At 45.8% G+C, this 13742-nt stretch overlaps 1 protein-coding gene across 1 annotated transcript; it reads right to left on the minus strand.

Annotated features, from left to right (window-relative positions):
* Positions 1–429: 429 nt before the first annotated feature.
* LOC310956608 (protein sprouty homolog 3) lies at positions 430–12260 on the minus strand (the record flags this gene model as incomplete). Its single annotated transcript, XM_083926902.1, has 2 exons — positions 12109–12260; positions 430–1436 (listed from the first exon to the last, which is right to left on the minus strand). Exon 2 carries the CDS (start codon positions 1348–1350, stop codon positions 430–432), a length of 921 nt encoding a protein of 306 aa, XP_083783028.1. The 5' UTR covers positions 1351–1436; positions 12109–12260.
* Positions 12261–13742: the final 1482 nt, after the last annotated feature.

Genomic DNA, 13742 nt, shown 5'->3' on the forward strand with positions numbered 1-13742 from the left:
CTGTCTCTGTGCGTTCTCCTCAGCAGAGTGTGGGGACGGACCGGGCTCAACAATAAATAAATAGACTTTAACAGGTCCAGAGAGCGCGGAGAGAGGCGGTTTCCGTCCGAGAGTCTGGGAGGTTGAAGTGCGGTCCAGCAAAGCACAACAGCTTCTCTTCTTCAGGATGAGTTTGACGTCTCCAACATGAACAGGCACAGTGAAGCTTTGGTCCCTCCTGAGCTGGAGATGAAGTCGATTCAAGGTACATTAGGTGAACAACACTTAACGGTCGGTTAGTTGGTTGGTTGGCTTGTTGTACTTAGGTAGGTAGGTGGGTCACAATGGCATTGTCGTCACATTGTCAGCTGTGGCACTGTTGATTGGCGACAGCGTTGCTTTGGCGACGGCTGAGGGGAAATGGATGCACCTGGCCCCCGTCCAGGCCTGTCATAAGGGCTTCTCCAGGGCCTTGCTGCGCAGCGAGGGATGACCAGGGTTCGGGTTGGAGGCGGAAATTTTGCGGCACACAGTGTTGGTGTTGCTGCACCTGCAGCCGGGGCGTGTGGCGCGGTCGTGGGCACACTGGCACAGGGCAAGGCACAGCCTGGCAGGGGGGTAGCAGCAGAGGCAGGGCAGGCAGAGCGCCAGCAGCCCCATGGTGCCCCAGCGGGCACAAGCGTGGGCTGGAGCGCAGGAGCAAGGCCGGTCGGCACAGTTATCTTCATCATCCTGGGCGGAGCAGTGGTAGAACAGGCCTTTAACGCAGCACAGGCAGGTGCCGTACTCCATGGCGCTTTCGGCGGAGCAGAGGCAGCGCTGTCCGCAGGCCCAGCACGAAGGCAGGCGACGGGGGGCGCAGCACTCTTGGCACTTACAGCGACCACACCTCTCGCAGATGAACGAATGAAGACCCAGCTCAGCCTCGTCCTCCGTCAGGCCTTTACCGAAGGAAGCCTCTGGCTTGAGTTCCCCTTTGGGCTGAGCGCGGACCACCGAACCGAGGCCGGAGTGAGACGGCGTCAAACCCGCCAGGAGCCGCTGGTCCGAGGTGCCGCTGGTCCGAGACATGGAAGAGCTTACGGTGCTGGAACGGCTCAGGTGGGACAGGTGAGCGTGCTGCTGCTGACTTTGGCTGCGGGGCAGGGCCGAGTGGAAGGAGGGCTGGGGGTAGTGGGGGTACACTCCATGAGGGTAGCGGTCATCATGGGCGTAGAAGAATCCGGACTGGGATGCCGGTTCCAGCGCCACGGGCCTCTCCACGTAGTCGTTGTTGGCCCGGATGGCACGTATCTGGTCGAGCGACAGCACTGGGACCTGCTGGAGGTCCAGCCCGTCCAGCTCCATCCTGAAGGAATGAGCAGGGTCCATCCTGGTGGGCCAGGCTGGGCGGCACCAGGGCTGCAGGCCGGGGCTGGAGCAAGGTGCTCCCAACGCTCACGGCACATCAGATAAACCTGCAGACACACAGAGGGAGGACATTTAGCTGTTTAGCCATCGTGCTCCGGGGTCAAGACCCGTTCTGACCCCAGTCTGTATGAAAATACCCATTTTGAGCTGGTTTTGGATGTTTTAACAAAGAAATACCAAAACTTTGCAACATCGACAACATTTCACAGTCGAGAAGTTGTTTTTTAAAGACTTTCCTGTTAGAAACGTGTTAAATTTGATATATGACAAGAGGTTCTTTATAGCTAACGTCTTTTTTTGTAGTCGTTTTGTGTCTTTTTGTTGTAATTGTGTGTCTTTTTGTAGTTGTTTTGTGTCTTTTTGTAGTTGTTTTGTGTCTTTTTGTTGTTGTTTTGTGTCTTTTTGTAGTCGTTTTGTGTCTTTTTGTCGTCATTTTCTGTCTTTTTGTAGTTGTTTTAGTGTCACACGGATGAAATCCCTTCACTGGGAGGAAGAGGGGACCAGCAGACGGGACGGTCCGGACCAAAAACCCAAACCACAAAGATCCCGTTCTGTGTTTGTCTTTAAACCAAAGCGTGCAGAGAGGTGCTCTCCCCTGCACGCTGCACGCTTCAGCTCTAAAGGAGCAGATAAGGAGCTTCAGGATGCATTTTCAAATTAGTCCGTGGAGACAGGAGAAGTCGTGGTGACTAATCTCATCAGGCCGAGCGGCGGCCACGGCTCGCCCAGACTCTGCCCGCCTATCAGCCCATCTAATTGTTCCAAAGAAGAGGCCTGCCATCCATTACATGACCTCATGTTTACCGACTGGGTGGACCGATCCCCCCAACGCAGCGCAGAGGCTGCAAGTCATGTCCAAAAGTTAGTCATTTTGCATCTTTTTGTACTGGTTTTGCATCTATTTTTAGTCATTTTGCATCTTTTTGTGGTGATTTTGCATCTATTTTTAGTCATTTTGCATCTTTTTGTGGTGGTTTTGCATCTATTTTTAGTCATTTTGCATCTTTTTGTGCTGGTTTTGCATCTGTTTTTAGTCATTTTGCATCTTTTGTGGTGGTTTTGCATCTATTTTTAGTCATTTTGCATCTTTTTGTGGTGGTTTTGCATCTATTTTTAGTCAGTTTGCATCTTTTTGTGTTGGTTTTGCGTCTATTTTTAGTCATTTTGCATCTTTTTGTGGTGGTTTTGCATCTATTTTTAGTCATTTTGCATCTTCTTGTGGTGGTTTTGCATCTATTCTTAGTCATTTTGCATCTTCTTCTACTAAAAGTTATTGGTAGGAGAAGGAGGGTGCGCGGCTAAAAGTGCCGTAGTGAAACACCTCCAGCAGCTTGGTTCCCATCTCCGTAGAGCCCAGTGCGCATAGACACCGCGTCTGGTAACGCTTTTTCCGCCTTGTGTCCGATGTTTTGTCCGTTGTTTTCCGTGTCGTAAGGCGCTCGAGCATGGACTCTGGAAAGTAAAGATTTCTACATCCTCTAAGTCCTCCTGCGTTCACGAGAACCAGAAATGGCGGCGTCCTTAAGGGAACATGCGCCGCTGAGCAGCTTTCCATGGGAATGAATGGGCGCCATTTTACCCATTCTTTTTCCGATGACTTCAATCACCAGAGGACGGAGAGAGCGAAGGGTTAACTCTCTCTACAGGGCTCTTTTTTCTCCACAGACGGGCGACCCAATAAAAAAACGACCCTGACTTTGGGAGAGACGGCTCGTGACACGACCGAGGTTTACAGTTCAAACTGAAGCAACATGGCCGACGGCACAGTGAGTGTTTTATTTAGTAGTTGATCCATCTGGCTCAGAGAAGAGAGGCCCCCGTCGCCTCCGCGTCAACGACAAACATGACTTTTTACGTTCTCTGTAAAAAGCTGAGCTGCGTAAAATGTGAGAATAAATGTGAGTAAAACAAAGCAAACAGAGAGAGTCACGGAGAGGCGGAGCTGGGGTTTCAGGAGGAAACCTGAGGACGGACCTTTGTGCTCGGGGAGTATCAGTAATGACTGAGCCTCTGCCCTGGGACACACACACACACTCACACTCCATCATACTGTTCCACAAAAACACACCATATACAATCTCAGGCTTGAGATGAGGCTTCTGTCTTCAGTGTTCAGACATATATTACATTCGTATATTTGCAATACAGTTATTATTGTTTCTGGTTAATATGTCAATGTAGGAATTTGGGGTCTCCTTGTAGTCGTGTTTTATCTATTTTGAGTCATTTTGCATCTTTTCGTGGTGGTTTTGCATCTGTTTTTAGTCATTTAGCATCTTTTTGTGGTGGTTTTGCATCTATTTTAGTCATTTAGCATCTTTTTGTGGTGGTTTTGCATCTATTTTTAGTCTTTTTGCATCTTTTTGTGGTGGTTTTGCATCTATTTTAGTCATTTTGCATCTTTTTGTGGTGGTTTTGCATCTATTTTTAGTCATTTTGCATCTTTTTGTGGTGGTTTTGCATCTATTTTAGTCATTTTGCATCTTTTTGTGGTGGTTTTGCATCTATTTTAGTCATTTTGCATCTTTTTGTGGTGGTTTTGCATCTATTTTAGTCATTTTGCATCTTTTTGTGGTGGTTTTGCATCTACTTTAGTCATTTTGCAGCTTTTTGTGGTGGTTTTGCATCTATTTTTAGTCTTTTCCATTGTTTTGTGTCTATTTTAGGTCTTTTGCGTGTCTGAGGTCATCCATAGTTGTTGTTTGTGGCGTATCTTTGTGTTCGTTTGGTGCCATTTCGTGAGTCAGAGCCCTCAGAGTCCTGTTCAGTAATGCATCTATGTTTTAAACAGGTATAAAATATCATTCTGTGTGTGGTACAGTACTAAAAGATCTGAAAAAGTCTGAAATTTAACCTGGTGACTCTATCTCTCTTTGACATTACCCAGTAATTCTTCGACCTGCCGATGGTCGGTCGAGTTTAACGGACAGAGCATCGCTGCGTCTCTCACCGGTGACATCATAGTTTCAGGCTATTTTAAAAGTGACTTCAGTGACCCTTCGCCTTGGGAGTGAGGAGGGGTTGCCCTCTCCTTTCCTGTTGTCGTCTCTCTATCCTCTCACCCTCTCACATCACCTTCACTCTCCTCTTACTTCCCTTCTCCACTGTCCTATCCTTTAGTCCCTTTCTTCTCTTTTTGTGTCCCTCTCTCTCTCCAAACACACAATACTCGACAAGTGCAGCTAAGTTTCTTTCGTGGTGTCAGAAAAACAGTGGCCCGACAGCATTACGGCGATATTTCTGTCATTTGTACGACACTTTCCCTTCTGATTGATGCACGTTAGGTTCATTTTGCACTAAAGTTCTTTATAAAACAAACAAAAAACATATTTAATTCACACAGGAGTAAAACAAAAGTACTTTAACATATGGTTACTTCAAAAGACTGTTTATTTATTTATTGAATAACCAGAAAACAGGTTAGATCATGGTACATGTCATTATGGGGATATGAAACGACCTGTATTAGAATATAAAATTTTGACCAAACCACCAAAGAATATACAGGATATATTTTTTTCTTTTTAGCATACTCAGAAATTAATGAATTAATAAAACATCAATGTGAGCTAGCCTAGCATAGCCAGACTAAATTTCCAAATGCATAGACCAAAAAGACTCTGGACATAATCGGATAGACCTACGACCAATCACAGCAACTAAAACATGACCTACGACCAATCACAGCAACCAAACGTGACCTACGACCAATCACAGCAACTAAAACATGACCTACGACCAATCACAGCAACTAAACATGACCTACAACCAATCACAGCACCTAAACATGACCTACGACCAATCACAGCAACTAAACATGACCTACGACCAATCACAGCAACTAAACATGACCTACAACCAATCACAGCAACTAAACATGACCTACAACCAATCACAGCAACTAAACGTGACCTACAACCAATCACAGCAACTAAACATGACCTACAACCAATCACAGCAACTAAACATGACCTACAACCAATCACAGCAACTAAACATGACCTACAACCAATCACAGCAACTAAACATGACCTACAACCAATCACAGCAACTAAAATATGACCTACGACCAATCACAGCAACTAAACATGACCTACGAACAATCACAGCAACTAAACATGACCTACAACCAATCACAGCAACTAAACATGACCTACAACCAATCACAGCAACTAAACATGACCTACAACCAATCACAGCAACTAAACATGACCTACGACCAATCACAGCAACTAAAACATGACCTACAACCAATCACAGCAACTAAAATATGACCTACGACCAATCACAGCAACTAAACATGACCTACGAACAATCACAGCAACTAAACATGACCTACAACCAATCACAGCAACTAAACATGACCTACAACCAATCACAGCAACTAAAATATGACCTACGACCAATCACAGCAACTAAACATGACCTACAACCAATCACAGCAACTAAAATATGACCTACGACCAATCACAGCAACTAAAACATGACCTACAACCAATCACAGCAACTAAAACGTGACCTACGACCAATCACAGCAACTAAAACGTGACCAACAACCAATCACAGCAACTAAACATGACCAACAACCAATCACAGCAACTAAACATGTCCTACAACCAATCACAGCAACTAAACATGACCTACAACCAATCACAGCAACTAAACATGTCCTACAACCAATCACAGCAACTAAAACACGACCTACGACCAATCACAGCAACCAAACATGACCTACGACCAATCACAGCAACTAAACATGACCTACAACCAATCACAGCAACTAAACATGACCTACAACCAATCACAGCAACTAAAACATGACCTACAACCAATCACAGCAACTAAAACATGACCTACAACCAATCACAGCAACAAAACATGACCTACGACCAATCACAGCAACTACACATGACCTACAACCAATCACAGCAACTAAACGTGACCTACAACCAATCACAGCAACAAAACATGTCCTACAACCAATCACAGCAACTACACATGACCTACGACCAATCACAGCAACTAAACATGACCTACAACCAATCACAGCAACCAAACGTGACCTACAACCAATCACAGCAACTATACATGACCTACAACCAATCACAGCAACTAAACATGACCTAGGACCAATCACAGCAACTAAACATGACCTACAACCAATCACAGCAACTAAACGTGACCTACAACCAATCACAGCAACTAAACATGACCTACAACCAATCACAGCAACTAAAACATGACCTACAACCAATCACAGCAACTAAAACATGACCTACGACCAATCACAGTAACTATACATGACCTACAACCAATCACAGCAACTAAACATGACCTACAACCAATCACAGCAACTAAAACATGACCTACGACCAATCACAGCAACCAAACGTGACCTACAACCAATCACAGCAACCAAACGTGACCTACAACAAACATTTCAAAACATGTCATATCTCCTGAACGCTTTCTGCTGTTGGCGCCACATTTGGTGGACATGTGTGGACATGGTGTCTGAGCGGACATGACATATTTGGTGCCATTTGTCCAACAGGTGGCCCTGTAGCAGCATCACCTAACTATAAATGAATGAATCCCCGTATGTCTGTCCGTATGATCGCTGAGAACCCGAGGGAGTGCAGTGTCAAGTGTGAGCGTGGAAAGAACCTCACGTCCACCTACAGTAAACCTAGAGTTGTGCATTCTTAGTCAACAGTGATATAAAACATGTTTGTTTGATGTCTGATGGCAGTCAAAGTGTGACGGGAGTCAAAGAGTCATCACAAAAAGCTCTAAAAACCGGACTTTGTGGTCAAATAACCAGTGAAATCAATCAAGTCAATCAAAGGAAAGTTGCACATGAGCACGATTCATCAGGTCAAAACATTTGACTGCTGTGTGTGTGTGTGTGTGTGTGTGTGTGTGAGTGTCCGTCAGGCACTAAGACCCAGGGGCCTCCCTCCTGACGCCCTCAGGGAGCACAGCAGGATTGAATGACAATAAACTGGATGAGATACCGGATGTGCCGAATCTGACCCCAACGGAAAGACTGAAATAGACACTGCAGACCAGCAAGTCCAGGCGGAGGGGGAGAGGGGGGAGAGATGGAGGGGGGAGGGAGGGGAAGAGGCAGTGAATGAGTGAGGCAGGGCGATAATGATGGTGGTGGGGCCAGATGTGAAGAGAGAGAGAGATACGGCAGGAAGTGGCAGTCGTGTTCGACGACACTGTCCCCAAACTGAAGAACGTGTGTAACAATCGACTCACTTTGATCCTGGAGTTGAGATCAGTCGACTAACAGAGGGACAGCAAGACTTTAAGGTCTGGTGTTGGGACAACCTTAGTTCTCTGAGCCGTGTTTCACCGTCACATCCTAGCTTCTGTGTCCTCCAGTCTTTCCAGTGAATGTGATTTCTGAAGAGGACGAGCTTTTAATGTGTGTGATGAAATACTGAGCGGAAAAACAGTTAAATACCTGCAGAAAACCACCACAGAAAGATGCAAAATGACTAAAAATAGATGCAAAACATCACAGAAAGATGCAAAATGACTAAAAATAGATGCAAAATGACTAAAAATAGATGCAAAACATCACAGAAAGATGCTAAATGACTAAAAATAAATGCAAAACCACCACAGAAAGATGCAAAATGACTAAAAATAGATGCAAAATGACTAAAAATAGATGCAAAACATCACAGAAAGATGCAAAATGACTAAAAATAGATGCAAAACATCACAGAAAGATGCAAAATGACTATAAATAGATGCAAAACCACCACAGAAAGATGCAAAATGACTAAAAATAGATGCAAAACCAGCACAAAAAGATGCAAAATGACTAAAAATAGATGCAAAATCACCACAAAAAGATACAAAATGACTAAAAATAGATGCAAAACTAACACAAAAAGATGCTAAATGACTAAAAATAGATGCAAAACCACCACAAAAAGCTGCAAAATGGCTAAAAATAGACGCAAAACCACCACAAAAAGCTGCAAAATGGCTAAAAATAGACGCAAAACCACCACAAAAAGATTCTCTCTAATGTCCAGCAGGAGGAGACTCCACTTAAAGCTGCATTCTCTCTAATGTCCAGCAGGAGGAGACTCCACTTAAAGCTGCATTCTCTCTAATGTCCAGCAGGAGGAGACTCCACTTAAAGCTGCATTCTCTCTAATGTCCAGCAGGAGGAGACTCCACTTAAAGCTGCATTCTCTCTAATGTCCAGCAGGAGGAGACTCCACTTAAAGCTGCATTCTCTCTAATGTCCAGCAGGAGGAGACTCCACTTAAAGCTGCATTCTCTCTAATGTCCAGCAGGAGGAGACTCCACTTAAAGCTGCATTCTCTCTAATGTCCAGCAGGAGGAGACTCCACTTAAAGCTGCATTCTCTCTAATGTCCAGCAGGAGGAGACTCCACTTAAAGCTGCTTTCTCTCTAATGTCCAGCAGGGGGAGACTGCACTTAAAGCTGTGTTCTCTCTAATGTCCAGCAGGGGGAGACTCCACTTAAAGCTGTGTTCTCTCTAATGTCCAGCAGGAGGAGACTCCACTTAAAGCTGCATTCTCTCTAATGTCCAGCAGGAGGAGACTCCACTTAAAGCTGCATTCTCTCTAATGTCCAGCAGGAGGAGACTCCACTTAAAGCGGCATTCTCTCTAATGTCCAGCAGGAGGAGACTCCACTTAAAGCTGCATTCTCTCTAATGTCCAGCAGGAGGAGACTCCACTTAAAGCTGCGTTATCTGGTTACTCAAGGGAAACTGCTTATTTCAAACTAGCTCTGTGTCACTGCAGCTAACGTCGTCAGCGACCTGAAATTTCCCTCTTTAGCATTTAGCTTAGCGCTCCTCCCCAGCCCAGACGTCTTTTCCAAATATGGTCACGGCACGGTTTCATAAAAACCAAGCGGGCAACGACCAAAAGGCCAAACGGTGGCTACGTCCATCTCTATCACACCTTCTGTATTTCACAACGGTTTGATTCACTGTAAATGAGTAACAGCTGGAAACAACGGTTTCTACTCTAAAGACTCTTTTTGTAAGGACTTCTATCACAGGGCTCCGCCCACAGCAACTTCCTGTTCGATCCAATCAGGAAGCTCCGTCAGCGTCAGTTCTCTGAGTGTCCACTAGGGGCAGGTTTCATAACAGAGCAGTTTCTCATTGAGCCCCATGTTAAACAGGCCGTTTACACAGCACCATTAAACCTGTTTAAGGACAAGAGAACATTAAAGTTAGTGTCCTCTAGGAGCCAAAACGTGTGTTAAAGTTTCCTCTAGGAGCCAAAACATGTGCTAAAGCGTCCTCTAGAAGCCAAAACATGTGCTAAAGTGTCCTCTAGGAGCATAAACGTGTGCTAAAGTGTCCTCTAGGAGCCTAAACATGTGCTAAAGTGTTAGGAGCTAAAACATGTGCTAAAGTGTCCTCTAGGAGCATAAACGTGTGCTAAAGTGTCCTCTAGGAGCCTAAACATGTGTTAAAGTGTCCTCTAGGAGCATAAACGTGTGTTAAAGTGTCCTCTAGGGGCATAAACGTGTGCTAAAGTGTCCTCTAGGAGCCACAATATGTGCTAATGTGTCCTCTAGTCTGTGTGTTTAGGTCATATCTCCATGACAACACTGAGGGGGAGGGGCTAGATTTTATTTTATTGGAGGTTAAAGTTTATGAATAATTAGGGGCGTGGCCTCTTGAGTGACAGCTAGCCTCTGGCCCTCACTTCTCCTCGGAGGTAAACGTCAGCCAGATGGACGTACGCCCCTCCCCCCAGCGTCACATACATTCCCTTTTTTGGTCAGAGGAAATGAGGCGGAGTCAAAGTCTGACCAAATGGAGACTCCTGTAGGTGAGGACGATTGGATCGAGTTATAGAACGGACCTGACGGAGACGCTACGTCTGTTTTTTACACAGTCTGTGAGAAAGACGTAAATTGGGTCGAGGTTAAAAAATACAGAGATTCCGCTTTAAGATAATTTATGATATTTTCCTGTCCAAGTAATTCAGTTACACAATGTCAGGAGTCGTTGGTCTGTTGTTTAGGTGTAAGGTTGTGTTGTATTACAGTGGCGTTCAGAGGAACCGCACAATAAAACGCGTATTTCTTACTTTCGTTCCTGATTTAAACGTTTAGCGTCTCTTCCTTCACGTTTTCCAGCTTCATCGACTCCCAGATGTTCCTAAATGATTCACTTCCTGTGCAGCGGCAAACACACACGACACAGCGACTCCTCAAAGCAGCAGATCTACTTCCTCCGAACCGCGTTTCTCTTCTCATCAACCTTCATCCCTTTGCAGACGACACCCCGCTCTAAACGTCTCTCTTCTGGTTTTTAACAAAGTGTTTTTACTGCAAATCTTTTCCGTCTCTTTCCGCAACTTTGTGGTTCCACGGTGCATTAGTTGATGCATTAGCCCCCCCCCTCCCCCCACCCGTCCATCTAACCATCCGTCCATTTCATCACCCGTTCATCTATCCGCCATATTCCTCTGCTCCACACACACTGTCCCCTCCCTCCCTCCATCCATCCATCCATCCATCCATCCATCCATCCATCCATCCCTAACACCACTCCTCTCATCCCATTCACTTTCTTTCTCCCCCCCTCTCCCCATCAACCCCCACCCCCCCACCCACCCCAGCGGAGATGGATATTGACATCCTGCATCCGACCTTGAGGACAATCAATCCCAACCCCACATGTCCCCATCACGCACACACACACACACACACACACACACACACACACACACACACACACACACACACACGGACGCAGCAACTGCTAAAACACAGCGAGACGAACGTTAGCATGCGTTTAAAACACCCTCGCCGCTCTTGAAGCGATGCAGAAGTTTCCTCAAAGTCCTCTGAAAAAACAGGGTTTGGATTAAACCGTCGACACGAACAAAAGTGTGGAGCGACGAGAGTTTATCACAAACCCGTGGAGGTGGAGAAAAACCTCTCATGATGGTTGAATGTACGAGCTGCAGCATTGAACCCTAATCAGGAGAAACAGGGGATCGGGCCGTCGTCTCTTTGGCGTCTGCAGAGGACGTGAGAGGTGAAAAAGGGCCGATAACGATACATAAATCTGTTAATTCAGTAACTAAAGGCTGCTTTTGTGCACTCCTGTGTTACTGTGATACATAACACATGAAAAACTGAGTTGTTTCTACTTTTATTCACAACTTTAGTGCAAAATATAACCTCAAATATTTCAGTTTCACAGTTAGAAAGCGCTCGTTCTGATGCATGTAGAGGACGTAATCGTGCATCCCCATATCTCGATGTGTGATCGATGGAAAACACACCAGGTTGCTTTGTTTCACACACTTTTTGCCCGTCTGCGGATTTATTTAACGGTAAAGAACGAAACTGAAACTTTATCCTGATCTCAAGACGCCTAAAACGTGTTAAAGGTGCGAGAGGGGAAATTCGAATCCTCCGCGCTGTCGCGTAAAGTTACGTTTTTCGCAGTGTTTGGTAGCGAACATCCTGTCCACCTGCATCTGCTTTAAGTTTTCAGCCTGTTTATTTATTTTAAAAGATGCACAAACGCAGCCGGACTCCAGCGCCCCGCCGCGTTCCCTGCAAACTTCTGTAAAAACTCAAATAAAATGATATTTCAACGTCTTTTTGCGAATCAAATCAAGCTTTTCCATCCCGCGGTCACACACCATCATCAGTAGATCATACAGCATGAATTCATGGTTACCTCTGATCGGTGGGAGATCCATTCTGCGGCGGCGTGCTGGGGCGTCCCGTGTGTCCGTGTGCGTGCGTGCGTGCGTGTGTGCGTGCGTGTGACTGCTAAACTCTATAACATCCCTTTAAGTATCTCTGCTGAAGCCTCTGGTGAATGTATCTCAACCAAATGCACTTTCCTGACGTCTGAGTGCGAACTTTACGGTGGTTGTCGCTAAATTACTCGTGATCTCCACCTCTGAGGGTGTGTGTGAAGGCTGCGAGGATGCTCTCTCGGGCTCAGCTCGACGGGACGCGCCCTCCTCCTCCTCCTCTTCTTCCTCCTTCTCCTCCTCCTCCTCCTCCTCCTCTTGCTGCTGCTCCTCTTTTCCTCCGGCGCTCTTCCAGGAGCGCTCTGGTCCCGGAGCGTCCTACACCTCGCAGGGAACCGATCAAACACACAAAACAACCAGCCCCTTTTGTTTGTTTTACGCACGCCACATCGAGGGGCTCCACGCTCTCTGTCCCAGCTGCGAGGAGCTGCAGGGGATGCTTCGTGTCGCAGAGATCCAGAAAAAACGTGCAGTTTGGTTCTTGAATGTGCAGAGAGAGTTGCAGCAGAAGCGTCTCCGTGCAGAGGCTAAGAGGCGGTGAGAGGACGCTCTCTCCGGCTGGAAGAAGTGATAGAAAGAGGAAAAGCTGCAGAAGTGTCAGAGACCGGACGCAGAACTTTATATAAAATAAAATAAAAAAAGCTTCCTTTTCTTTTGCCCCGTTGAAAAGTGTTTGTTTCCCGTCCTGCTGTAGTTTCCTCTCCTCTCCCCGAGAGATGAATGACTGAGGGCTGAATGCACTTTCTCTCTCTCTCCAGTCACCCCTCCTCCCTCTCGCTCGCTCTCTCTCTCTCTCTCTCTCTCTCTCTCTCTCGCTCTCTCTCTCTCCCTCTCTCTGTCCCTCTCTCCCTCCTCCCTCCTCCATCCTCCATCACTGAATTCAGTTCAGCCTTTATGATCATGACGCTGCAGAAGCCGGTGTGTTGACATTTTGTGAACTTTTCTTTTCTTTTGTCTTATTTTCAGATTAACCTTCAGGGCTTTTATTTTGAAGGCCGGCTTGAATGACGCCCCCTGGGGTCAGTGTGCGACCTCCGAAGTGATGGTTGCAGTCCAGCGTTTAACATGTTCTGATAATACTGGACTTCACTACGGGGCAACGAGAAGAGTTCCTTTTAGTTCCTTTGTTCGTTCTTCGTGTGTTTGTTTGTGCGTCTTTCGTTTGTTCGCTCGTTCATTCTTTCATACGTTGGTTTGTTCTTCGTTCATTCGTTCGTTCTATCGTTCGTTGTTTTATTTATTCGTTCCTTGGTTTGTTCTTGCGTTCGTTGTTTTGTTCGTTTGTTCGTTCGTTGTTTTGTTCGTTTGTTCGTTCGTTGGTTCTTTCGTTTGTTTGTTTGTTTTGTTCGTTTGTTCATTTGATCTTTCGTTCTTTCGTTCGGTCTTTCGTTCTTTAGTTCGTTCGTTCTTTAGTTCGTTTGTTCGTTCGTTCGTTCTTTAGTTCGTTCGTTCTTTAGTTCGTTCGTTTGTTCGTTTGTTTGTTTGTTCGTTCGTTCGTTCTTTAGTTCGTTCGTTCGTTCTTTAGTTCGTTCGTTCGTTCTTTAGTTCGTTC

This window comes from Echiichthys vipera (genome assembly GCF_963691815.1).
Source record: "Echiichthys vipera genome assembly, chromosome: 14".
Lineage (NCBI taxonomy): Eukaryota > Metazoa > Chordata > Actinopteri > Perciformes > Trachinidae > Echiichthys > Echiichthys vipera.